The 27920-nt window shown below is 31.4% G+C and overlaps 2 protein-coding genes across 4 annotated transcripts; one reads left to right on the forward strand and one right to left on the reverse strand.

Annotated features, from left to right (window-relative positions):
• Window positions 1-304: 304 nt before the first annotated feature.
• Window positions 305-27747, reverse strand: ERR (estrogen-related receptor). Of its 3 annotated transcripts, XM_070641328.1 has the most exons (9): window positions 27311-27747; window positions 27208-27233; window positions 4765-4893; window positions 4178-4332; window positions 4019-4116; window positions 3369-3806; window positions 3124-3305; window positions 2430-2602; window positions 305-2355 (listed from the first exon to the last, which is right to left on the reverse strand). In XM_070641328.1, exons 3-9 carry the CDS (start codon window positions 4885-4887, stop codon window positions 2193-2195), a joined length of 1332 nt encoding a protein of 443 aa, XP_070497429.1. In that variant the 5' UTR covers window positions 4888-4893; window positions 27208-27233; window positions 27311-27747; the 3' UTR covers window positions 305-2192. The 3 variants fall into 3 exon arrangements, with proteins under 3 accessions (XP_070497429.1, XP_070497428.1, XP_070497427.1); XM_070641327.1 differs by lacking the exon at window positions 27208-27233; XM_070641326.1 differs by lacking the exons at window positions 27208-27233; window positions 27311-27747 and adding an exon at window positions 24329-25147.
• Window positions 14337-16063, forward strand: LOC139091423 (cAMP-dependent protein kinase catalytic subunit alpha-like). Its single transcript, XM_070641509.1, has 3 exons — window positions 14337-14558; window positions 15023-15252; window positions 15318-16063. Exons 1-3 carry the CDS (start codon window positions 14337-14339, stop codon window positions 15973-15975), a joined length of 1110 nt encoding a protein of 369 aa, XP_070497610.1. The 3' UTR covers window positions 15976-16063.
• Window positions 27748-27920: the final 173 nt, after the last annotated feature.

A 27920-nucleotide genomic window follows, 5' to 3' on the forward strand; every position in this document is an offset into this window, starting at 1 on the left:
GACCCCCTTTACCCATAAAAAGTAAAAGTGACCAATAAGATCAACATTTAAATTCAAATTTAACAAATTAACGGTCCCTCAAATTTTAAATTTGGTATTTGATCATTCAAATTTTAAATCCATTGGATTTAATTTAAATCCTTGGTATTTTTAAATCTTCCAAAATCCAATCCAAATCACAGCAACCATCTCCAGATACCCCTTCCTGACTCCTCCGTGTTAAGCAAGAATTTCCAAAAATAAGTTCACCGTATTTCCTTTTCGACATCCTATCAACATTATTATGCTATTTGAATTCAATTTGTTTTGTATTATTTCTTTATGTGGTAGTCATTAATGTTATTCCGAATTATTTCTTGTTTTTTAATGCAGCGCATGAATTTTATGTTATTATCCTTTTAGTTCCTTATCTCAAAAATGTCCAGTTCTTGCTTTACATACAATTTTTTTTTGTCTACATGTTTTGTTGTGTTTTTTTGTTTCTATTTATGATTTTTTGATGTCAAATACTAACATCGTCTTTTCATCTCTCATTTTTATATTCAATATCGCATTGTAGTCCCTGATGATTTTTGAGGTAATCTAATTTTGTTTTCTTAAAAAACCTTCTTTAGTTTGTTAATTATTTTTATGATTTTTAATTCCTTTCACAGCTTAAAAATTAGAGAACAAAAAAATGATCGAAATAGTCTTAAAGGAAAGAATTTAATTAAGAGGGTAAACGAATATGTATGAAGTTATGCTGATGTTACTATAAAGAGTAAACCAGAGTTGCAAAACAGACAATTGACACAGACAAAAACCGTACAAATGTTTGATAATTTGTATGGTTTTGTAACACTTGTCAAGGCAAAAATCATACAATTTCTTGATCATTTGTATGGTTTTGTAAGAAAAGATCAAAACCATACAAATTATCAAGAAGTTGTACGGTTTTTGCATGTGACAAGTGCCTGTTTTGCAACTTTGGATTAAACAAAAAATAATTATATTTAAATTTAAAAAAATCGTTATTTTTTTCATTCATGCTGCAAAGATACTTTGCAATTCTCGATTTATGTTCTTTTTTGTTTGCTTTCAAAAAATTTCTCTATCACAGTTACTAAATTATTGATTTTTTTTATTTACTTTATTCCTCAAAAATTTAGTGATAGTTAATTGCTTTTATAGTTTATTATATTCTTTAATGTAAGTGATTTTTTTCGTTAATTATTACTATTATTTTACTTAACATTGCAATAAATTTTTTTCTTCTTTTAATTTTGTCTGCGTTGAGATTCTAAAACAATTTTTTTTATAGTCAAAATTAATTAAGAATTAAAATTAGGAAAATTTCCGACTTTTTATTCAATTTTTGTTACATAACGCTCCAAAGGCTCTCAATTTGTGTATTGTTTTGGTGGAGAATTTCGGGTCGTGCATTTGTACGGTTTTAGGACACACACAGAAACCAGAGCTCGAAGTTGACTCTACTTTTATATGGAATCGGATCGACTCAAGTCAACATTTTCATACAAAATCCGAGTCGACTTCGAGCTTTGACAGAAACTATACAAATGTTTTCTTATCATTAACATTTGAATTGTTTTAATGGTTCAAATATAAATTTCAAATTCCATACAAATGCTTCTGAAAATTGGCATTTATATGGTTTCAACTAGAACTCGTAGTTGAACGAATTCAAACATTTGACATTTGTATAGTTTCTCAAATGAAACATGTGCTTGAAAACAATACAAATGTTTTTAAATAGATTCAAAATTTGTATGGTTTCTATAAGAACATTCCATATGAAGTTAAGTAAACCATACAAATTTCTCACAAAATAATTTATAAGGTTCAAGATTAAATTTCAAAACAATACAATTCCAAACATATTTTTTTTCTAACAGTACATAATTTTTTAGGCTTTCTTTTGATCGCTTTTACAAATAATTCCTAGTTCACTGGGGCATATTTACCGTACACCGTATAATTTTGCACTTAATTTGATTTAGACTTAATCGAATTTAATAAAAACAATTGATTGCAATTTTTTCTTCTTGTTTTTCTCTCTCTCTCTCTCTCACTTTTTTGTCAACAAACAAAAACATGGTTTGATCCCAAAAAAAATAATAAAAAATAAAATTATCTTATCATTAAATTAATAAAATATTTCTATAATAAAAAATAAAGTTAATATTTTTTTTTCCTTATCGTGAAAATGATTCAAGCATTTCAACAAATAATTTGTTCATTGTTATGTTTCCTTCTTTGTGCACTTTCATCCAAAAACGTCTAATAATGTGATCGGCCTGACGTAATGATGGTAAAAGCAATAATAATTTTTGTTGATGAGCAACTGCATTATAATGTCTGTAGATTAAAAATGATAATCATTTGCTAATTATACTGTATGTAATTATATAATTAGATGTAATTTAACTCACCGTAATATTAAAACGCAATCATTTAATGCACTTAAAATTGATTCCCTCAATTTTTTCAATGAATCATAGTTGTCTAAGCGAATATCACAATTTGATAAAGTTAAAGCTTTCAACAGATAGTATTCCTCTTTACTTGCTGAGATTTTTTCCAATCGTTGCGTTATTTGAATGCACTGGAAATAATTGACAAACAATTCAGTTAATTCTCTGATATTAATCTTACTTTCCATGCCCTAAACTGTCATTATATTCCATTCTATAGTGTTATAACGTTCATTTGAAATTTGAATAATATTTATTGTACTTAGATCTAGACCTTTTTAAAAATTTATTGAAGATTGTTGAAAACCCCTTTTTCATAAAAAAGTTCAGTCTTTATTTAGACTTCGAAGAATAAACATCATTGTGAATTTATAAAAATCCGCAAGGAAGTCGTTTTAATTAAACTACATTTAGACAATTACAAAAGGAACCATCAAAAACTGAATAAAAAGAGTCAATTTAGATTTTGCTACTGCTTCAATGATAAAATTTGTGTTTTATAAAGTCTAAACTCTAAATAGCTAAGAAGTCTATCACAATCAACTTCCAATACAGAAATAGCACCCTTAACTCATAGATACATCCCTTCCCAATCAATCCTAATCAATCTGCGACTCAAAAATGATTAAAATACAAAAATAACAATATTTACATGATTATAAAGTTCAGTAGCTCCACATTCCTTTGCCGAACGCTCATCCAGCCAGAAATCTGATGCAAAATATAATCGTCCAGTAAATGGAATCGATCTAAATGCAAGCATTAATGTTAAGATTTCGGCCCAGCTCACTTGCAATAATCGCATTTGATCATTAAGTGGGAGGTCGGTAAAACCTAATGGATGAGAATATACAGTCATTAATAAATGGAAAGGCAATTAATCTACAATAAATCTACCTGGTATTTGCTTAGCCCATCCAATAACACCAACGAGTTCCTTATCATATAAATCACTCAATATATTAAGCATTTCTTGTGCATCCGTTCCAACACATTCATTCTTCTGATCATCATCATTCTTATTCATTAAATCTATTCCACAATGTCCAACACACAATTTCTCTGGCTCGAATGTCATCAGCACATCGAGCATTTTAATGTCATCAAGTGATTGTGGCGGCTGTGCTGATGAATGAGGTATTTGAAGTTGATATGGTTGCATGTTTGGATTTCGTCTATATTTTTGTCTACCACCACGAACTCTATCTAGTCTTACGCCCTCTTTAAGCATACCCATCATTAGACATTTCCTAAATCTACACGCTTGACATGCTTTCCTTCTGCGTTTATTTATTTCACAATCATTATTTGCTGGACATGTGTACTCAATATTGCCTAATATCGGAAGAGAAAATTCAATTTTTATACGTAAATGATAAGTCAATAAATATACGCATTCAGAGGCTTAGTATCGTGAGAGATTTTGATAAGGCATCAGGTGACTGTATCATGATATTGTTAATTCTTCATGGAATTCAATATGAGATAACGTAAAACAGGCCTGACACTAAGCTCCTGAAAGTCTTTTAGTACTTTAAATAGCTTACCTTGTATTGTTCTCTTAAAGAAAGCTTTGCACGCTTCACAACTTGCTACACCGTAATGAAAACCCGAAGCGACATCACCACACACTAAACATAAACGTCTGTAACAATTTATGTTCATTAATTTTGTAAAGGAATTAAGTAGAAAATAGATGAAATTACCTTGGTAACTCTTCTTTTACTGTATCCTGCACATTAGAATCGTTGCCAAAATCCCCTATTGCTGACGTAGTTGAGCTACAAAATTGTCTATCTGGTGAACCGGGAGACGTTTGATCTGAATGAAGTATCGACTCCGGGCCACATTTAAAGTCCATCTGTAAAAACATGATGATCAGATTTTAAAGAAAAGAAGAGAATGTTATTGTTTATAATGATGACGTGCTGTTGACGTAAAATTTTGTAAATTAATGTGGATCAAAGTATTCTCGATTGAGCTTCTAATTACGTTAAAGCTTTTTAAATTTTAAAGATTGTAATCATTGTTTACAAACAATCCAAATTGAAAATTTGATTATTTTGTCAAATTTTCTAACAAATTTGACTTAATGCTTATCATAATATTGATCTTTTAATGCTTAATTGTTCGAACTTTGATGTTGATAAGATCCAGAAGAGGAAAAACATCAAAAATCAACAAAATTTCAATTGAATTTGATTTGGATATTCAAAGTTCATTTTGCAATGCTTAGTAAGACTGGCTTTACATATCGAGAATACTTGATATAGATAAATAACCAGTAACTTACCGGTTCCTGCCCGTTTGAACCAAAACTTAAAATTGAAACATTATTATTTGATGAGGTTGGTGATGGACTGCAACAAGAGTCAATTTCTTGTTTAATACGGGCTGTCGTGCCATCTTCCATCATAGACACCTATAAATAAATATAAACAAATACTTTTATCAGCATTGAAACATGTTTTTTGTGGATTTACTGTACACAAAAATAAAGAAGAAGTACAAATCGTTGGGAAAATATGTTAGAATATCTGTGATAAATTTATTTAACAAGCTTTAAATGTTTCATGCATGACATTGGCAAATTTTTTATGTGTATGTTATGTCACATATATTTTTTTTTCATTCAGATCGAATTTGTTCCCATTTTCATCTTCTTTATTTCCATTTTCATTTCACTTTTTCTGTTCTCTCGGTTCTTCGTGCCTAATATTCCATTGTGAGTGATAAACGCGCGATCAATATGAGGAACAAAAACAACAACACAAAAAAAAAAATGCAACGATAAATTACATGTGAAGATTGAAGGCGCAATGTTGCCACTTAGTCTGACACGCCTTACTTCTTTCTGTATTTGTATTTTTATTCTATAGTTAAGGGAAAATTCAATTTCCGGTTTAGAGGCACAAATAACAACAACAATTATAAATTTATACTACTTTTCCATAACGTTTGTCGTTGTCTTGTCAAATAAATGCAAAAATATTTAAATCACTCAGCCATTAAGGGAATAAAAGTAACGTGGATAAATTCACTTATATTTAAAATTATTTAAAATATTTATTTCACATTTCAAACATCTGTTAAGGATTATTCGTCAAAAATATTGAACTTGAAATTATATCATTATTTTTGGACACAGTTACGTCGACATGTTAATATTATTTTCAGCAAAAATTGGTTTGAAATTAGAATTTTTGAAGGTCTGATAGCTTACTATAGATAGATTTTGTGATTGTACATTTTTCAGGGTTAGAAAAATTATTCTAAATCGAAGTAAACATTAAAAATTGACTGAAATAGGTCAAATATTGAAATTTAATAAGAATGGCTCGATGGCTTCCTGGATTCGATATTGGGAATTTAAATAGAATATGCGAAGTCAACTGGTCATGAGTTCAAAACTCGGAATTGATTAAGTCTCTCATAGATATAGGGGCGTTGCCAGTTTGGGGAAAGTTTTGAGGTGTTTTTCTGCTAAAAACTCCAGCAGGTTGAAGAATTTTGTCTCACAAAAGGAGAGAGAATGGAGTGACTCGACTCGACTTCGAGCTCTCTCATGGACAGATGAGCGAGCGTTGCCAATTTGACTCCTCATAAACTTTAATGCATACAAAACTCGAACATTGTAATGTTGCCACCACGGGAATGAAGCAGAAGCAAACTAAGAACTAAGGTCAAAAGCAATGATGGGCAACTTTCTTTGTGACATGATTCACCTTGGTCGAAAGCCACGTCTGAAACCACACTTGACATGAAGTTCATATCATTTTCAAAAAAATTCGGCTGGACACTGGCTTGACACAGCATACAGGTTTTATACCACTACTCTAAAGCCTGATGATCCTTAAGTAGTTATGTAGTCAAAGAGGTGCTTCGATTTCCCACTTTAATCTGTAGACCCAAGTTGGATATCAGTGGCTTATTTAGCACAAACTCGTTAAACTGATACATAATATCTTTGAATCGCCCTTTACAGCTATGGATTTTAACCAGATTTTATGAGGTATAAAAACAAGCAAAAATATCAATAACATAATTACATGACACAAGAAATTTAATATCTTTGACATTATAAGAACGTCTCAGAATTTCTTGAAATGGCTCATATTTATTCTTAAGTCTTACTTTATTGTACCTTGACAATTGAATTTATAGAATTAAACAAAAACGGAATAATAATTCAAGAATTTAAAAGTTTAATCCAAGGAAATCTTTATGATTCTAGATAAATATTAAATGAGGAATAATTAATGTATCTTATAAGTCGCGGAATCATACAAAGTTGCAGACATCAAGCACCTTATAACCCTCATTAATTGATACCACATTTTATCATTAATAATCTCACAAAAGGCTGCTTATTTAATTTCTTTAGCTTCATAAAAGAAAACAAAACAAAAAAGTGATAAGCAGACCGAAAAGAGCAGCAGACAATACACAAAAAAGAATTAAGACTCAAGTTAAGAAGAAACAAAAAATTTAGTAAAAGAAGATTTCAAAAAATTGACAAAGCTTGAAATTCATAAAGAACGAAAAACTACATTTTCCGCCATATGAACATTGTATCTACCATCAGAAACTTGAAACAATACAAAAAAAGAGCCTTAAATGATGGAAACATCACATGTATTATTAAATAAACATTAGCACTTCGCACTCGCCATTTTTTTTGACTGAATTATATCCATGTCAAATTTTTTTTTCTTTTCATGCATCTGTGGGGTTTGTGGTGAGTGATGTCTATGAATAACTAGACATACGGTCGACTAATTGAAGTCTGCTCCACTTGGTGCAGTATTTGTAATTGGAAATTGGTAAGCAATAGCTTTACGTGCAATCTAAGGGAGACAATGGATCACAGTTGATATTTGTGTCCAGTAAAGAAGCAAGTAAGAATCTGGATCCAACTGGGAAGTACATGTGAATAAAAGCCAGCATCAGGTCAATGCAAATTTAGATCCAGTACTGAAGTTGGACCAAGTATCCTCAATATTATCTCATACGCTGCATTTCTTCAGCATTCAGCCTCAACCACAATCTTCAAAATCCATCGGTCAATTCCTGACTTACTTAATTTATGAATGATCCCCACCCAGAATTAGTGGATTGGGTAAAACAAAAAGAAAAAGGAATAAATGCAAAATTTCTTATGCGCATTAACTTCATTAAGTATTATAAACACTTTCCGTGTGTGAGCAGACTAAGAACAAAAGTATGCAAAATATCCAGCAGATCGCTTAGTGATTATTCTTCGTCATACAATTATTTGATTGACATTGACATTTATTTGGATAATCCCTTTAATTGTATTTTGTATGTACGAAAAAAAAAAATACACCGAGTGGAATTAAATTATGTCAAAGATGTGTCATTGGGAGTGAGCTAATCACTTGTAAAACATGTTCAGCACACTTAGGACTAATATCTGTGCATGCTATGCCTTTAATAATGAAAGTTTGTAATTTTTAGTGGATTTTATGCAGACTTCAGGACATTTTGTCTGACTTTGCATTTATGTGTGTTATAACGTTCATTTGAGATTTGAATAATATTTATTATTCTTAGTTGAAAACCCCTTTTCATACAAAATTGCAGTTTGTTTTTGAATTCTGAAGAATAAACATCTCATTTATTTATAAATCCATTAGGAAGTCGTTTAAATTAAACTACATTTACCACAATTTGGAACTGATCATTTGCTTATCAAGTAGTAACATCAGAACAAAAGACTATTTGTCATTTTTAAACAGATTTTCATAATTATTGTTTGAATTCTATAAGAATTAAAGTTATACTAGCATGTAACTGTCTTAAATGTTGCTTAGTGTCTATGAGTAACCATAGTCATTCTACATCCTGCAATCAGCTAATGCGCTTTTGTATCAACATCAATGCTGAGACATTAATAAATTTTCACATTTTTATACAAAATCGAGGAGATTATTGCATCAAAAAAGGAGTAAGAAGGAACAAAACTTGTTCTGGACTGTAACTCAAATAAGAATTAACGTTTAAATTGAGTTTCGTGGTGCTTATAATGCGTCATTTATCATAAAAAAATTTAAAGAATACAGATATAAAAATTAATATTGGCAAGCAAAAGAATTATGAACATTTGAAAAGAATATATCGAGTGTGTATGATCAGCGGTGATCTCGTGATTACATGACACTACATATTTCGATCCATGGATTTTGAATGAGTTAACATAATTATAAATGCTACATGTAGATATTTCACATGCAAGAATTGACTCTTTTTATTTTTATTCATTTAATATCTTTTTTTCTGTCGAATGTATGATGAAAAAAAGGGAAGGAACAAAATTGCCAGCACGAGATCCATCATCAATCATCATTCAGCACAATTCATCCATCACAATGCGAGAGAGACGAGATGAAGAAAAAAAATATTGAAACTTCCACGTCGGGAATTTTTATTAATTTTATAATTGCCTGCTTATTAATTATGAATAACTTATTTCTCATTTTTATAGCTATAACTCCTGCTGCATCATTGCGCTTGCCAACAATGGGGAATTTTTTTTTGCATTTCAGGAATGACATTTCGGAATATTTAACTGACAATGTAGTGACTATAATTTATTATAGATCTAGACTGTGAAATGTGGCTACTGAAATGTATATACATTTTTTCGGATATGGTCAGTAATTCTCGTGATTGAGGTAATTTGAGATTCTGTTATTATAGGAATTTACACAAAAAAATATTCTCATGCTATTTTTTGCTGCTGATTCTGGATTCATTTCAAGAATGTTTGTGACTTGTTTTCATTTTTTGAAATGTTGTATTGGGAAATTAAGGAATTGGAGGCACAAACTGTGTAACCGAGCGGAATAGCAATCCATTTAGCAAGAATTTATGCTGCACTTCATGTGGCTGCCTTTGGCTATATTGACTCTGGATCAAATGAATGTGGCTTACAAGAACTAATTTATTTATGGTTTTTAAGAATCTAATGACAAAGGAATCCTTATTTGTGCTATTTCAAGTAATGCAAATTAGACAAAGGCATCAACAAGAAATCTACCCCGAGCAGCACACTGCGGCTAATTTAATATTCATCTCCCCGTGAGGGTTCTTCAACATCTTGCTGCTCAAGATACATGAATATCGGACTGCATTTGATTTCCAAATAGAGAATTGTGTCCTTCGTGCTGTATCTTGATGATATTCTTAAATCACTTTAATATTTCAGCATCAGACTAAAATTTGCTAAGCCAGAATCAAGAAATAATTTATAAAAGTAATCCACACAGTCGATGTGAAATAACAAAGAAGAGAATCCACCCATTTCCATAAAGAGAATTGATTAAAATCAAGAACCAGCACAGAAGTTCTAAGCATTCAGCACCCAGCTTATCTTAAATCTCTTTCATTTCATACTTTTAAGAACACAATTTTCTCGCGCAAGTAAGACTAAATGCTTGTTAATTTTGAACAATTCTTCTTTCATCCACTCAATAAAGAATGTTAAGAGTGACAAGAACGCCTCCACGAATCTTTTCGTATAGTTCAAAATGTTAAGGATTCTTATAGCGAATCCTGTTTTGTGAATATAAAAGATAGTCACTCAATCAGTCAGTCAGTCAGCTAGTCGTCAAGGAGAAAGAATGGATGGAAAGAGAAACGAGAATAACACAACTTATTGATCATGAAGGAACAAGGCAGTCAGTGATGAAGATGAAGAAGACAATTTTTATATTCAAATGTAAATTTTTAAAATCAATTACAATTGTAGTGATCACTTTCGGGGCACATACATATAGCTGACGTCGCTGAGGGAGCTTAGGCCTTGACATTGAAAACAAAGCGAGAGAAAAAATAGCTTAAAGAATATTTTCTCTTTCTCTATCCACTATTCGTACGGCATATACAGCACACAAATGTACGAAAAAAAAAAATTCAAGTTCTCTTTTTTTTATATTTACACACAACAACAGTAACACAAGCGAATAAAAGCTGCCTCATATACATCAAGAAAATTTACATCATTTCTCGTTCAAGTTCAAGGTCTCTAGTGTTGTATTTGTGGCTTGAGTTGTTTTGTGTATACTTTTTTTTTGTTCATATGTTTCATATCATTTTCGCTTTTTTTTTTGTTGTTCCTCTTTGCCCATACTGCTGTTTGTCATGGTTCCAGTACACAAATAATGACAGTTCACTTTTTATTTATATACTGTACATACATGTACACATATTCTTATTCTGATATTTTTTTTTGTCTATAAAGCAATGATTTGATGTTTGGGTCTTGCTTATTACTTCTTGGAAATTCTTCTATCTATTGTCTCTGATTACAATTATTTTCTTATTAATTTCGAATTAATTCCTCCTCTTTTCTATTCCATCTTGTTCCATAAATGTAGAAGAAGAAGAACTGCTGCCTTTTTTTTTGTTTTTGTTCTACATAAACTGATTCACATGGCAATAAAATTATTACATAATCTTCAAGAATTCTTTTACTTCTTCCTCTCTCTCTCGATCGTTGTTCGTTCGTATGCTTTCAACTTCCTTCGTAATCATCATCATAAGGCGAATCGAGAACAATAGCACCCAAAAAAATAAAATAAACTGAATACAAAAAAACAACATCAAGAAGCAAAAGAGTTGAGGCAATTGCTGAGGTGCTATGTTGGATATCATTTGAGCATCTAAAAATGATCGAGGGGAGTTGATACAGTAACAAGATAAAGTTGGTTCTATTAATCACTTTTGAAGGCGCATTTTTGTTCTTGGTAAATTGGTAATGGATTGGCTGCATGGATCAGATGAAAATTATTGTAGCAGGCAAGGGTATGGAACTGATCATAATGATCAAAATACTTTAAATTGTGATTCGGAGCACCCTTGATGACTGATAGTTAATAATGATCATTCCTGACTGCAGTAAGCATTGGATGATGATTAGTTCTCAATGATCCAGATAGCAAGTTCTTTGTAGTTTCAGTTGGTAAGGTTAAAAGCAACACCAATCTAGTCAAGGGCTTAGGAACCAGCTAATATATCCAGATATGCTCAAAGAAGTTCTTGTTAAGACCGATTATCAGTATTTATGAAGGTTCAATCTAGATCTAACAGTCAAGGATCGAAAGTTAATATATCGGTATTCAGATCATTGAGATCCAGTTCAGTTCATGGCAAATGACTATTTAACGAGTGATTGTGAGCCAGATCACCGGAATTAATAGATCCTGGTTTTAGTTGCTATAAACTGACAAAGAGAACGCTTTTAGGTACCGAAGTAGTATTACTGGATCATGAAAACATATTTTTTGGATGCTAGGGTACTATCCTATCTAAACTAAGATGAGCATAAAACTAATATCCACTCCCTTTCTTACAAAACCCCAAGTTCCACCCCTGTCAGCAATAAACCAAAAATTTCACATCCAGAACATCGATTGAGATTAAATCAAATTACTTTTAAAAGACATAATTACAATCTTTTTGCATTTCTGATGTGTGTATGGCTTCGAATCTGTTGCCAAGTAGCTTCTTGTAATGTTAGTTCTTCTTTTGTTATGCCTTCTCCTTTAATTCTTAATGCTCTTTTTTTGTATCAAAATGATGATCATTTGCGTAAGAAGAAAGGAAGGAGAACAAAAAAAGGAGTGAAAATGCGGCAGCAGTTTGAGAAATAAAAGTAAATAAATGTAAAAAGATCCACAAAATAGCATGAGAAATGCTAATGAAATTATAATTCCAAAAATAGAAGCATCTTGTTACCCACCAAAAATAAAATAAAAGAAGATTTTTCTGTTCATCTTCTTGCTTCCTTTTTGTTTTATCTCTCATTGCTGTCTATTCGGTGTGTACATTAATATGTAAGTAAGTAAGTAAACGGGATGAACAGGAATTTCATTTATGTATGGAAATTTTTGTTTTTTGGAGAGAAAATTGAGAGCGGAGCATATACACATTCTGACACACATTAATTTAATGCATCTGACATTGAAAAAACCATATGATGAATATCCATCCATCCGTGCATTCCTATTTCTTTCGTTCACGATTATGCAAGTAAACTAATTGTACAATTAGGCAAAAAAGCTTCACATACTCATTATTTTTTTCGTCTGCAACGTCGTCTCAACCATTCGGAATATAAAATAAGAACAGGCAGAAAATTAGAGTGACTATAATGAACGTCTGGAAAAGGAATAGATGAGTAAAGTTACACACAATTCTAATTTTATAAGAGAAGTCGTGGATGAAGAAAACAACCGTGGAAATAGACGGATTGAAAAGAAGAAAACTTGACTCACAATTACAAACTTCCGATATACCAAACAAGTCTTGTTCTTATTCAGTATTTTTTTGTTTTTTTGTTAGTCGGTACGACGATCAAGAAGAAACTGCCGTAGTCTGGCTTTTATGACAAGTAATATAAGTGTAATTAAAATTCTAAAAATTCATGCAATAAATTTTCTTTCCTTATATTTTTTTGTTTCTTTCCCTTTTCTGCTTTTGCCATTGTTTCATCATTTCCATAGAAATTCAATGAGTTCGTACGAAATTGCAGAAGAAAACGAAGGAAAATAAATGCAAAAAAAAAGAAACAAAAAAAATTGAAATATTCTTTGGAACATATATTACATAATGAAAAATTTGACACAATAAGCTATTCCAGCTAGCTCATTTGTATGTGGTGGTTCGCATGTGATGTTCATATTGTTGAGGGGGAAACTGTAGATGTGTCACGCTTTATTCTAATTCAAATGGTAGATGGGAATAGGTGGCTAAAGGATTGGCATTCACAGGGGAACCCGGAGCTAAAATGAGTATTAAGGAGCTTTCCGGATGTTGGAAATAATAGTTTTTTAGAAACAGCATACTTTATACTGCATATTTCACTAAAGTATTTAATGTGGAAGCAAGTTGCAGATGGAGACAGTATTGCACTTAACATTGGAAATTGGTAAACTGAGGGAAGCAATAAATCCAGCATTAATCAAATGGCCTATTTGGACATTGTTGGTAACAACAAGGATGTAGTCATTCTGTAGAAGCTTGAGGATAGTATAACAGATCATCGATCACAGTGCCGGTTTTACTATAAGCAAATTATACATTAAATTCTTATGAATACTTAAAGAAGTAAGGGCATTTTGTTGCTAATGAGAGTTCCAACAAGAATTGTAACCTTCGTTTCTGATCTTTAAAAAAGCAATTACCGAAACAATTCCTATTCCGAGTTTCGAACCCATGATACCTGTGTCATTGACGCAATAGTTAATTACCATAGTATTAAACCACAACACTAACACGTCACTTAAGCCCAGGTGATCAAAATCTCATTTTTAATAGACGTCACTAATGAATCACCCCCATTTGTAAGCAGAATATACATTAATGAAAAATTCGACATTTATATATCTATCAATGTCTCTTTTTCTTACTCTACAGCCATTAGTAGTTGTGTTTACGATTTGACTAAGGAAATCCCCGAATTGCCAGAAGATAGAAATCGACAATTCGTAACTAAGAAGACTAATTTACGTTTATTTTGCTTCTCCCATCAGTATCGCTTCACTTAAAGTTTGTTATTTTTTTATGAGGCTTCCATTTAATGCGCGCAAATTTTCTTTATTTCCTATAATATACATTCAATTTAAGATCCATTTTCAGTTATATCCATTCAAATGAAGATTCTTTTATAAGAATGACTAACTTAACAGTTTATGGCTACTTAAGAACTTGATTAATAAAATAAGTTTTGTTTTCTATAAGAATCTCTTCTTAATTATCTTTTTCACACAATCATAGTTGGCTTTAAAAATTATTTAATTTTTTCTTCTTAAAAAGGTATAATTAAAGAATTTTTTTATAGTAATGACCGCAACTCATGTCTCAGCACGAAACTCTTTGACAATGGCAACAAAACCAAAAGCTGATATCAAAATAACAAGTAATGAAGATTTGAATAAATTCATAGAAAGTTTAAAGACTGAATTTCACGAGAAATATAATCAAAATAAATTAGCAGAGTCAAGTGATCGATTGGATGATTTCAAGTTTATGACAATTTTGGGACAGGGAGCTTTTGGTGTTGTTGTGAGTATGATTAATAATGTGATCTTTAATATTTTATGTGATTATTAAACGAATTGCTTGATAATCATAAATGGAATCAGTAAAATCCATGATTAATTGATTCAAGGGTGATTTGGGGGTCCTCGGTTTGAATCAAGTTGGTTTGAGCTAGAACTGATTGACTTGAGCCATTAAATGCCAAATCCTGTAGTATTTGCCCAATCTTGGATAAAATCTTATAAGCACGGAAATCCATCAATACTGAATGGGAGTCCTCGATTTGAATCAAGTTGTCTTGAATCAAAACTGTATCATAAAATGGCAAATTATGTGAAATTTGACCAATTTTAAAACAAATCTCATACTTGAGCAAAGTGACTAATTTATAAATCAAATCAATTATTGAAATCTCGGACCCCCAACATACATAAACGTGTAAATTCCTCAAAAATAAACACCTAACGCACCGTTTATTAAATTTCCAGAAACTAGTAAAGCACAAAGAGAACGATAAATTCTACGCAATGAAAATCATGAGCAAGAGGCGAGTTGTGAAGACTAAACAGATTGTTCATTGCTTAAATGAGAAGAAAATTTTACAATCTTTGAATTATCCATTCGTTGTTTATCTAGATTTTGCATTCAAGGATAACAGTTATCTCTACTTCTGTATGCCATTTATTAACGGTGGCGAAATGTTTACTCACTTGAGAAAGTATGATGATTTTTGGAATCAATAATCACGTGTAAGAATAATAATAAAAAAATTGTTATTTACAGACGGAAGAAGTTTGAGGAGAAATTATCGAAATTTTATGCAGCACAAGTCTTTATGGGTCTGGAATATATTCATAAAATTGGATTGATTTATCGTGATTTGAAGCCAGAAAACATAATGATTGACTTTAAAGGTTTTCTAAAGATTACTGATTTTGGCTTTTGTAAGCCAATTAAGGATCGAACATATACACTGTGTGGTACGCCAGAATACCTTGCACCTGAAATCATACAGAATAAAGGTTATGGTGTGTCAGCTGATTGGTGGTCATATGGAATATTGATTTATGAAATGTCATCCGGTTACTCACCGTTTGCGGTCGGTAATCCAGGACAAATGCAATTAATGGAACGAATATGTAGTGGAAAATTTAAAACGCCACTAACATTAAGCAAGGACTTAAAGAATCTTATTGAGAATATTTTGCAAATTGACTTGACACGAAGATACAGCAATCTTAAGAACGGCACAGACGACATAAAAAAACATCCGTGGTTTAATGATATTAATTGGATTCAACTATATAATCAAGAAATTATGCCACCGTTCGTACCAAAAGTATCTGGTCCCGGCGATTATTCACAATTTGATGATTATGATGACGTAGAATTGGACATCTCAAAGGTTTGCTTATACGAAGCAGAATTTGCCGACTTTTAAAAATCATTAAAAGAATATCCGACTACTGAGTATGATTATAAGTTTTTTTCTTTGTTCCTTACTACTGCCATGAAAACTGCACGGTTATTTATTTATGTATGTATGATTTTTGTTTTCGGTTTGTTGCTAATATTATTACTGTGATCATGAAATGGGAAATTAAAATAAATTACAGATAATCAAAATTATCCACGAGAACAATAGAAGTGAGTTTTATGTTAGTTTTTTTTTTCGTACATATTTACTGGTTTTGGTTGTTTCTAATGTAAATAATGGAAAAATGAAAGGGAAGCAAAAAGAACGAAACATTTAAAAGCTAATTTACTTCATGATATTTAAGGAACTTCTCATATCGTCATCATAAGGATCATTAGCTAGAACATTACACCCGGGCAGCACAATGAAATTGCAAAGGCATTGATTTGTCACCTTCCTGAATATTAGAAGTCAGTTAATTGGTCATAAATCCGGCATCAGGCCAACATTATTCAAACTTAGTTCCTGATTCGATTTATATCCAGTACTAGATCTTCGTGACTCAATCTTGGTGTGACTCATATTTGGATTGATTCAATTTATATCCGGATTAAATTTCCGGATTAAATTTAAATCGATCGATTAACCGACCGGTACTATTAGGGCTTGTAAACTCAAACTTGGTTCCGGATTCGGTTTGAATTCGGCAATTTTCCAGAGTCACGCCAGTCTAGTGCTGGATTTTGATCTATTAACCGACTTGTGTAATTTGGGCTTATTAACGGCAAGACGTGAAGGTGACATCACCATGACGACTAATTTTGGCCCATTTTTACGACGAAAATTGTTAATTACCGGATTGTACCGCTCGGGATCACCATTATAAACGTCCAAAATAGAAAAAGAAGTAGCGGAAAAAATTCAGCACAATCATTTTCAATGTTTAGAATGAAATAATAAATTTTTACACCACATGAAATACATTAATGAGGAATGAATGGAAGTGTATGTAAAAATAAAAGCGAGAGTGTTTACCAGACATTTAGTTACTCAATATCTTTCTTCTTTTCTCCTACCTTCATCTACTTATTTATTTATGTAGTAAAAAATATTTTGGAATCTCTTGTTCAATATACATCGTATGCCTGTACTAAGCGAATTAATATGGGAATGAGAAGTAAAAAAAAAAAAATAAGAAAAAGAAATTCCATTCCATATAAAACTCAACCGAGCCATATAAAAAAAATGGGATGTTAATAAAAATAAATCTCCATAAGATTTACGCAATACATAAGGTAGAGTGGTACATAGAATAGATTGAAAAAGAATTCTTAATAGACATCGCAACATATTGAAATATATTCGCGAAAATATTATTTTTTTTCCGTGGCTCTTTGAAGAAATCTTCATGCAGACACGGTTCTGATTGTAAGTTATGTCTAGCCAAGTTGGTTCTCTATTCTGGTTTTATGAAGTGTCACTTCTGACACCTTTGGTAATTATAGAAGTCATAGTAGCTGGCTTGGACATTGTGATCAATTTCCAAAACAAATCTCACAGTGGGATTCGAACCCACGCCATACGATTTTCAGTCGCATGTTTCTACCAGTGAGCTACCGGGGGTAGTTATGAAGCATTAGTGGATGTGACAGAAAGCACACTTAAATCCTCCATCTCCATTAAGATCACATTACACAGCTCTTATAGTTGTATTGGATCAAGACACAACCATCACTGACGAACAACCCCAAGGCTCCTCTCTTACTTCATCGCTTTTATTTCTATTAATTTTATTGGCTTTTACATACAAAAGTAATTGAAATAGATTTTAATCTGATTGAATTTCGACTGTAGATTGCCACCTATTGACTAAGTGATGATTGTGCTCAAAATTAGGTTCTTAAAATCTTCATCGTCATCAAAGCGTCCACTCCAAAAAAAAAAGGTAAAACAAATTTTTTTTCCTCCTGCTTCTTTTAAATTGATTTTTTCGATTAATTTTTGCAGATTTCATTGAAGACTGTATATATACAAGTGAGCAGCTAGCCGTTCTAGCGACGTTCATCAAAAGAAGTAACAAAATTTTGTGTTAAGTCATCAAAAGTAAGAAATCAATGGAGTGTAAAAAAGATTCCTATCAATACAGCAATTACACAAAAAAAAGTGACTGAAAATCCGACTCGGCAATTATATTACATTATTATTTTAAATAATTCCACACGAGCGATGAAAATCTCAGTCAGAATTATTATAGACATCGCTCTATTTTCGTCTACCTGGAAGAATATATAAGTGAAAGAATATAAAGAGACAGACATGAAACTTTGCTTGTACAATCTCACAAAAATGCCATTGTCGTTGTTAGTTTTCATGTTTCACAATTCGTCTAGCGAATAAAACAGAATGAATTTTAGCTTTTTTTTGCTTGAATATCCTAAACATGAGACTGTTTGATTAATGAAATTTTTGTTGAAGAGATTCAGAACTTTTGTATTTGGTTGTGCATTGTTGCTGGGTTGAAACTTTATAGTCGCTTGAATTAATATATTAGACATGCGATTCTAGGATCTGACATCAATTATGAATAGCAAATTATTAAATAAGTTGTTCCTTAAGTACGAAAAAGTTTATGAGCAGACTTGACACTTGAATATCGATTCATATTTCTTTTTTACCTTCCTTAAACTCGATCGCAGTAAATGAATTACCCTTGAGCAAATAGACTAGAACTGGATTGCAGCCTAATTTATCTGAATATTCAGCAAAAGTCTTAAAATCAGTTGCATTTTAACGTTCATTTGAAATTCAAATCATATAAATTTTTCATAGTTGCAATCCTCTTCTCACTAAATGTCAATAAGTTCAAGTTCAATTATTGAACTCCGAACAATAAACATCGATTATTATTTATCCGCATGGAGTTTTATTATTAATAGCACAATATAGCTACAATTACAGAACTAAGTGTGATTTAGATCATAGATTGAGGAACGCTCCTCTAATTCATCTTAAAAGGTAAATATTAAGTATCAATTTCGAGACAATAAGCTAAAATATTGCTACAATATTCAAATTACTAACTAAACTTAGCTCTGACTGTCTCGGACATTTCGCAGATGATACAGCGATTCATCTTAGAAATCATGTTAAAGTATTATAGAAGATATATAGCAGATCTTTTGAACTCATCAAACCGTGTTAACATTTCATGAATAAATGCATTAATAAAATGAAAAAGATGACGTCATGTTATGAGAAACAATAGTTGAGTCAGTTAGTCTACATTACATATATGAAATCCATAAGGTTTCAAGGTCTTAATTCGCAAGAACAAAAAACAAAAATAAAAGTTTCAAGTTATCATGAGCCTTAAAGCGTGAAAAAAATATATATTCGAGAACGTTTCCTATCATTTGAAACAAATTGCTTACAATTGAGTAGACTGGATTACATCGATTTTTTTCACACATTATATTAGTTCTTTTTTTTGTTGTTCATTACTTTTTTGGCTGTTTGGTTGATGTTTCACGGTGTGTTGAAATACGTTTTACAAAACACAAAATTCGTCTGGATATTTTGATTTGCTATAAATTTAATACATTCATAAGACCTCATTGCATATGACCAAATTCTAATTAATTTGCCTTTAACCAAAACAACGATCATTTTTAACGATTATTAATGATTTTCCATAGCTACTAAGGAACGAAATCTCATGTTAAGAATATTATAATGTCGATTTTTTTTTTTGGGTATTATACATTCATTATATAGGTACGGGTAATGTGAAATATTAATGTCGCATACACATACAATTATAGAAAGAAATTATTATGGAAATCACGACTTGACGGGGGTCTCACACTTAATGCTTTTATGATAGATAGTTCACGTTTAACATAATTATAAATTTCGCTATCTAATTTCAATCGTGTGCGATATTAGACAATAAATATGTTCATGGAACAGAATATTTTAGTGATTCACGTCTACATTGTATATTCCATTGGAAAATTCCGAAATTTAATCTAGACATTATACAACAATATTATACTTAAAGTCAATAAGTCAAAGAATTTCTTTTAATAACTCTCGTTGAAGGAATTTCTCGATAATTAGTTGTGTATGATCTCATACCTTTTTTAACATTCAGCAATTAGGCATGTTCTTGAAATTTCAAAACAGTTTACAATTTTTCATTTATCTTTAGGCAGGAATCGTACTTAATATTGATTCAAATTAGAAGTCTATGACCACTTTCATTTAAGTCGTAAATAGCTTAAGGGAGTATTTGGAGGTGATGGCTAATGGATGTATCGTAGGTGAGGTCTTGTATTTATTTACTAAGAGGGCTCCCGAATTGGCAGAAGTTATCGGACAAGAACTACAGCGTTCTTTGGTAAAGTAAGAAGGAAATAAGGCATTAACTAAGAAGCTTGATTGCAAAATGATAAAAACGGAAAATGTTGTCCACTCTGGCTTCAAGTCGTATTGAGGTAAATCCTGTCCCATGCTAGAGTCACGCCAACCTAATGATACTACTACATTCACGCAATGTGTCTTTTGGAAAGGTAATGTCTCTTAAGAGAGAATTTGAGCAACCTAAGACCTCTTAGAATGGAATCAGGGATTGACAAGGGATGACCAGCGATAGAACCAGCTTCGGGGAACATCTATGGGATGTCATGAATCACAATTGATCTGTATGGTCAGTCTCGAGATTTGTCGAGACCGAGACTTCAAAGAATTCCCCTGCTGTCTCGGTCTGGAAGACTAGTCGAGACCGAGACTTCAGGAAAACACGACTCGCAACCCTATTGGCACTAAGTAACTAAGTATTAGACATCATAAATGAACAAATCTCCCACTAAACCTCTTGAATCCCATTTCTATTTGTACGTTTGTTTATGACTTGCTGATTGAAAATTTTGTTGTAAAATCGAAAGGAATTAAAATATTAATGTATGAATGATACTCACTGGCTCAAGACAAATTTATACATATGTATACTAATGATTATGATGATGATGATGACGATGGAAAAAGAGAATTATAATTTTTTAATAAATGAAGAAAAAAAAATATTATTTGTTATGTATATATGTATACATATAACAATAATGACATGTCATTTCGCCTGTCGCTCATCGCAAAAGTACAAAAAAAAAAATTGAAAATTTCATTCTTTTTTCCTCTCTCTTGAAAGCAAGCAAAGCAACAGAAAAAAAATCAGTCAGTGCCAGTGTATGTATACTCTTTTCATATTTATTGTTAAAGTCGTTCCTTACAACAAGAAAAGAGTAGAGAGACAGAAGAAATATTTTTTTTTACACGATTGACTTTTGCTTTCGCGATTCTTTTTATATATTCTTGCCTTTTTGATATTTTGAATAGCAAGAGAGATCTCTTCTGTCGATTCTTTACTTCATGAACAGCAGAACAGAACAAAAATCATTGACAAGTAATAAGCACAAAAATTGAATTGAATTGAATGGAAATGCTTATGAGTTGCAGAATTCTTCTTAATTTAGCACTTGATGAACATCCAAAAAGTGCATACATCTCCATTAAGTGAATAAAAGATAAAGAAAAAACATATTTCATGCTTACAAAAGCTACAAAAGTTTTCTTCAAAAGATCATTAACAAAAAAAACGATTAGAAACAAGAGAATTAAAAAATGAATATTTCATTTTTTGTTCCTTTCTTAAGTACACTTGATGATTTCTTTCATTCGCGAAAGATTGGGTATGAAGAGCAATTCAGGTAAGATCTGTGAGCGCATTTTCTTAGTAATTTCAGTTTAAAGAATTACATGTCATGTTTTGAAAGGAAAAGTCATGATTTTCAGTCATGCAATCAAAATTATCCGGATGTATTGAATTTTAGTTCTGCTAAGTACATTGGTATATGTTGTACTTGGTTATATATGTGGATATATACACACAGTAAACCGTTTGAGATTGATATGATTCAAAATTTGAAACCGATACTGATTTTTTATAGAAAATTGACTAAAATCGACCTAATCTTAGATCATATGCAGTTTTAGATCCGCAAAGACTATATTGAATTGACCAAAGAGCTACGCAGACTTGAGAGACATTTCTATGATTAGAGATTATGGAAAGTGATGTAAAATGTAGGTCCAAATGAATAGATAAGTTTCATCAATGTTAGAAAAAGGAGTTAAAACTTAGATTCGGCCTAGAACCGCCTGGAACTTTTCGCAATTTAGATTCACAGGCCTACAATTTTCGACTGCACCTTATAGTTCGTCCAAGGGTTCAGGTCTTTGTTATTACCTACAAGCAATTAGTATTGACGAACCCTAGTTAAAATTGACCAACAATAGAATCAATTCCAAAAGAACAAGTTTTTATTGAATCACTTTTTTGTCCATTTCTAAGGACAACTGATGTCTTCATGATGTGATTTACTAATAATCCAGATGAAATGCTCTATTTGGTAAATATTTAGAAGTCACAAAGAGTTTGGAATCCATTAGGATAGATTTCGTCTGAATATCTTCCCCACTCGAGGATCGATCAAAGAACAGACAAACACAAATTAAAGGACAGTCCTCAAAAAAGCTAACATTTCATCTATTCTCATAATAAAAATTCAAATTTTTCAATAATGAATTTATCTTAAGGAAATAATTCTTGTAAGTTAAATGAGCGACTAACGATTGAATATTTGCGGGGGAAATGAATGATTAACGCAATTTATTTACTTTTCGTAAAAGCTAAGGTATGTTTTGAGAAGATAAATACAAGGTAGAACGACGAATAATTAGTCAAAAAAAATATATGAGAATATTATACACAGAACAACAAAATATGCTTAGAACGCTTAGTTGATTGAGAGCTAAGCAATCTATTGTCTAAATTGTGATTAAAATCAACTGCGTAAAATGATAGATTAACAGGCATGCAATTAATTTACAAAAGAACTGATAATGAAATTACATTTCCGTTTATGTCGAGAATAATGGCTGGAATTATGGCTGTAGAGTATTGGAACTACACATGTCACACACAATACTTCAACTGATTACAGAGTTCCAACTCTGAACTCAAGAATTCCAAAATAGTTGATAAGAAAATTAGTTTCATTTCCAAAACACAGCATGAATAATTGCAATTTCACAGAGAAATGCAAACTTGAACTTGAAAATATTTCTTTTTAGCCTGCCGAAAGAAAGTTCCTGATTAGTTCAGGCTGTTAAATACAAGTTCATAAATAATGATGTAATTTGATAACAAAAATTCATCACTAAAATTTTTCATGACTTATTCATATTAACTCCCTGAAGAGTTTGTACAGCAATAACTAATGAAATGGCTTTTTATGGAGTTGATCATAAGTTATGTCCATTGAATATTTTGAATATTATTCAGAATTTTGGCTCAATATTCTTGAAAAAAAAAGCTGTTCATCGAGACAGGATTGCATTTGGAATTGGGAATTGACAAGGGGTAATCAGCGATAGAACTAGCTTTAAGGAGAACATTGAGCTATGTGAGTGCATGTATCACAAATGATCTGTACGGCCAGGGAAGTAAATATGTCAGTGATGTCTCAACTATATCGCGGTCCACTAAAATGGGATGAACTGCATTGCGTGTGAGGATTCAATCGTGGCTTACTCCAAGGTGTGCCTTAGTACAAGAAGTTTGAGTAACACTGAAATTGATCAATTATGATCCATTATCTCCTTCAGACGTAGCCTATAGCTAACTACCAACTGTCAATTTCTGATAACAAGTCTAATTTTGTCTCTATCATCAGCTTCCCCTTTGTGATCTCTTGTTAAATACAATATCAGACTAAAGATTCCCTTCCGTTCAATACTGGATGTCAGGAGCGTATTCAGGTTGAGACCCCTACTTCCATCATTGGAAAAAGGGTGTATTGAGAAAAAGTCCCAAAGCTTCTCTTAAATTTTTGCGATCCACATAAAAAAGTTTCTAGTTCCGCCCCTGTTGGACATCACTTTTGAACTGCCCCTATCCGAAAATTGCCTTTTGCCACACACTAATTAGAATAAAACTGCGAAGAAGTTTTTTTTTGTATTTGATTATTTCGCAAGTTCCGCTTACATAACACAATTAAGCTTACAACAGATAGAAAATTGAACAAAAGATGATGCACAAATGCTATTCATACTGTATATATTCAAATATTTCACTTAATGTGATCTCATCATCATTTTGTATCTCCTCCTTTTTTTGCAGTGCATGACTGCTGCTTAAAAACTTGGATAATATTTTATTTCAAGCCGACAGAATTGCAATTAACACGATTTTATTGATCAGTAATTATTTTAATGATTTAAGGATCCATAAAATGAATATAAAAGTTATAAAACGTACCACTTCGTGCATCCAGCAGTCCATCATATTTCTTGGGGGCTTTTTTTTATAGTAATAATGCAATTCTTTAGTTAAATTTTTATTGCCAGTGCTTCCACTAATTACAACAATTGTTAAATGATTGAAATCTTTTTTTATTATTATTGTTCCTGTGCTTCTCTCCTTTTTATTTATAATTATTCCTGCTGGTTGTTAATTTTTTTTTTTATTTCTTGGCAAAAACCCGGAGATTCGTTTTGCCTCAAACAGACACAAAATAAGCACATCAAGTTTAAATTAAAACATCATCATCACTTTTACGATTTCATTTGTCGACAGTCAAAAGTTAATTTTTGGGTATCGATAAAAGGATTGTGATCCACAAAATAAGCGTGCAACACCTTCACCGGAGTGTCAATAACTTAATCTCTTATGTTTTATGACTTGGACTTAATTGCTTTATTTTTAAAGGTGCGACGTTGATTTTTAATTTTTTTATCAATATCCACTAGGAACGACACTTTTTTTGAGGATCACAGACACACACACACACGAGAGAATTCTAATTTAATCACTGTATATCCTAAACATCAGCAGTCAGCAGCAGTCTTGCGGTATTTTTGTAAATAAACAAAACAAAAAATTTCTCTTTCTTTTTTCATTAATTCGCGTCTCTTCCTTTACTTTTTTGTTGTGTCGATCATCAAACAGAAGTAAAAAAAATTAAAAAAATTAAAAAAAAAAGATACTAAAAAAAGTTTTATTTTATTATTTCGCGAATTGCGAATTTTGCGAGCTGTGTTTCGTGCATGAGACTCAAAATCCAACTGACACACAAATTTATGTATTACACAAATATTATATATATATGACGACGATGATGGTTTGAAATAATATTACTGTAGAATGAAAATGAAAACGAGCGTTCCTAGAGCTTTTTTTTTATTCGCGTTCGACCGGCTCTGACTGTGTATTTCGATTGTATGTTATACACAACTGTGCTGTGTTCTGTACTCGCAAAAATAATTCTCTTATTTCTTGTACATATACTTTACATTTTCACTATAATAATTGATCATGCAAGTATATACAGTCACACACACACACACTCATCCACGAGACTGATCCATTATCATTGAAGCAGGGATGACGAACGTGTAATGCAGAACAAGAATAAAAGGATTTTTTTGGATACTCAAACTGATCAGTTAATTTGAATCAAGCAATATAGTCAGCAATTGATTCTACACACCACAATCATGCATGTGTATATAAATGTGTAGCAATATTGACTGACGGCTTGTTATCTTTGTGTGGTGGTGGTGAGAAAGAGAGTAAAGAATATACTCGCATAAATACACCGGCAATGTATATTCTATGTATATAGTAAAGAAGATAGAACAACCTAAACACACCTGAACGAGCTCTTAATCTCTCTTATTGTTTTCTTGTGCTTAATAAATATAAAATATAATCTGATCATTGTTGTTGGTGCTTAAATGTTAATATTTATTAAATAATAAAAACACAGTAGTCTCCTTTTGGAGATGAAAAGCCTTAAAGTACATGCGAATTATTATCAACTGGGACATTTTACATCCCATACACTCAAAAGATAATAAATTTTAATTAAACAATTTATTTATTGAAACTTGATAGTCCGCATTGTGTGCATTCATAATATAAATCAATTTTATAAAAAAAATATGAAAACTAGATGCTGATAATGATGGTAATACATACAATAAATCTACTCGAATTACATATTTTTATATAATCAGGTTTATTGCACAATATTTATGCAATTTTCTTTCATTTGATTGCACGAACGATGGAGTGGAAGCAGCACAAAATTGTGTAATTCATAAGTAAAACTTTAGTTCTTTTTTTCTAGAACAAATTGCAAACATTGCACTCTTACTTCCATGAATAATATTTAATATCATGGTGAGAGAGAGGTGAAAAAATCTCTTCGCGTGCGCTAAGTCATATCCAACAAAATTGCAGTTTTTGACAGTGGTGGAGTAAGGGTTTGGAATATCCTGCAAATGGGTTGATTGCTAAGTTTCAAGTCGTGTGCTTTATAGGAATTTTTATTATATCGACAACATTGTATTCCCGAGCGACTCACATGTAGTTTCTAAGGCTTCCTGTGTGGCATATCATCATGGCTGCCAAATAGAGGTGAACTCCATTTGAAGTCAATAAAAGAGCTTTAGTCGAGACCCTAATTGTTCTTTAATGTAATGATTAATAGATCAGCTTCTGATGGGAATCGAACCCACATCCTTACAGAGTATTAATTAAGAATGCTAACCCGACCAAAGTGCCCTAATTGTCGACCTGGCAGATTCGTCTACATATGAATCGACACTCTAGATTCAATTATACTCTGGCATCTTACTACGGTTTATTAATTTAGAACTTACAAGAGTTAAGGATAGTCTAATCCAGTTTGGTTCAAACTGTGTGCTGCGACACATTAATGAATTACCACCAAGGTGTGTCATGGCGCAAGCAAGTTTGGACAACACCGATCCTAACACAAACATGAAGGAAATATGCCTTCCAGCAGCACTTTATCGACATTTTGTTCTGTGCGTGTTAGACCCTCGCTACGCCCCTTTTCGCGAGTTTCTAGCACACACATGAAATATTCAGGAACAGAATTCACATTTCTCCAAAATCTTGAGTTAGTAGTAAATAAACATAAGGGATCATATTGCAATAAAGCTATTTTTATACCAAAAAATATAAAATATACAAGAATTTTGTATTGACATTGCCTTTTTTTATTGCTGATAAGAACATTATCGCTATATTTCCGAGTTTATAGCTTACAGAATGCAATTTGATATTTTATTTTTGCATGTAGAAAAAAACTACAGCCTTGAACTTACTTAATTTTCTTCTCTACTAATTTTGCCTATGCATACATTGTGTACATGAAAAAAAAATTGGAGGTCTAGTTCAATTAGACTAATGTAAAAATGCTGTAATTACCTTAATTCGAGACATTTTCTTCATCAAATCATTTCCTTTTTCACTCTTTCTTTGAATATTTTCTGTATTTTCAGCAATATATTAACTTGGAACTTTATTATTCTTTTCTATGTTTGTATTACACTCTCGATTCCGTGTAATGACAGTGATTTTCTTATTATTACTATAACTTTTTCTTAGGAATAAAAGTGAATCTTTCTCAACTATTTCTCTCTCCTTCTCTTTTTCTTCGATTTATTGTTTTGTAAAAAAAAATAATTATGCAATTTGTAATAATTTGAAAATTATGCTTATAAATTCACAAAAACAATCAATTACACGATGCACATCCAACTTTTATCGACATTATGGACAACTTTAATTAATTTTTAACTTGTTTTATCCATTCTTAACACTTTAAAAGTGGAAATTTCATTCACAAAATTCTTTTCAAAAAATCGAGGGTACGAAGGTTTTAAGAATTCAATTCCTCTTAAATGAGCACTTGATTGTTTTTGGATTTGACTGAATTTTTGAATAAAATTGTGAAATTTTCAATATTTTCAAATATTTAAATCAATTTAACTCAGTAATCATTGATAAAATCACAATATTCAGCCACAACAAATAC

Source organism: Chironomus tepperi, unplaced genomic scaffold, assembly GCF_022539635.2.
Source record: "Chironomus tepperi strain 1889 unplaced genomic scaffold, CSIRO-AGI_Ctep_v1 contig_244, whole genome shotgun sequence".
NCBI lineage: Eukaryota > Metazoa > Arthropoda > Insecta > Diptera > Chironomidae > Chironomus > Chironomus tepperi.

Bases quoted from the DNA above. Each gene is read 5' to 3' on its own strand.
- LOC139091423 (XM_070641509.1), top strand. From the start codon at position 14,337: ATGACCGCAACTCATGTCTCAGCACGAAACTCTTTGACAATGGCAACA. The intron at 14,559-15,022 runs GTGAGTATGATT...TTAAATTTCCAG, and splicing joins AGGGAGCTTTTGGTGTTGTT to AAACTAGTAAAGCACAAAGA. The intron at 15,253-15,317 runs GTATGATGATTT...TGTTATTTACAG, and splicing joins ATGTTTACTCACTTGAGAAA to ACGGAAGAAGTTTGAGGAGA.
- ERR (XM_070641326.1), bottom strand. From the start codon at position 24,355: ATGATGGACTGCTGGATGCACGAAGTG. The intron at 4,894-24,328 runs GTACGTTTTATA...ATTTATTTATAG, and splicing joins ACTGCTGGATGCACGAAGTG to GTGTCTATGATGGAAGATGG. The intron at 4,117-4,177 runs GTAATTTCATCT...AAATTGTTACAG, and splicing joins GTAAAAGAAGAGTTACCAAG to ACGTTTATGTTTAGTGTGTG.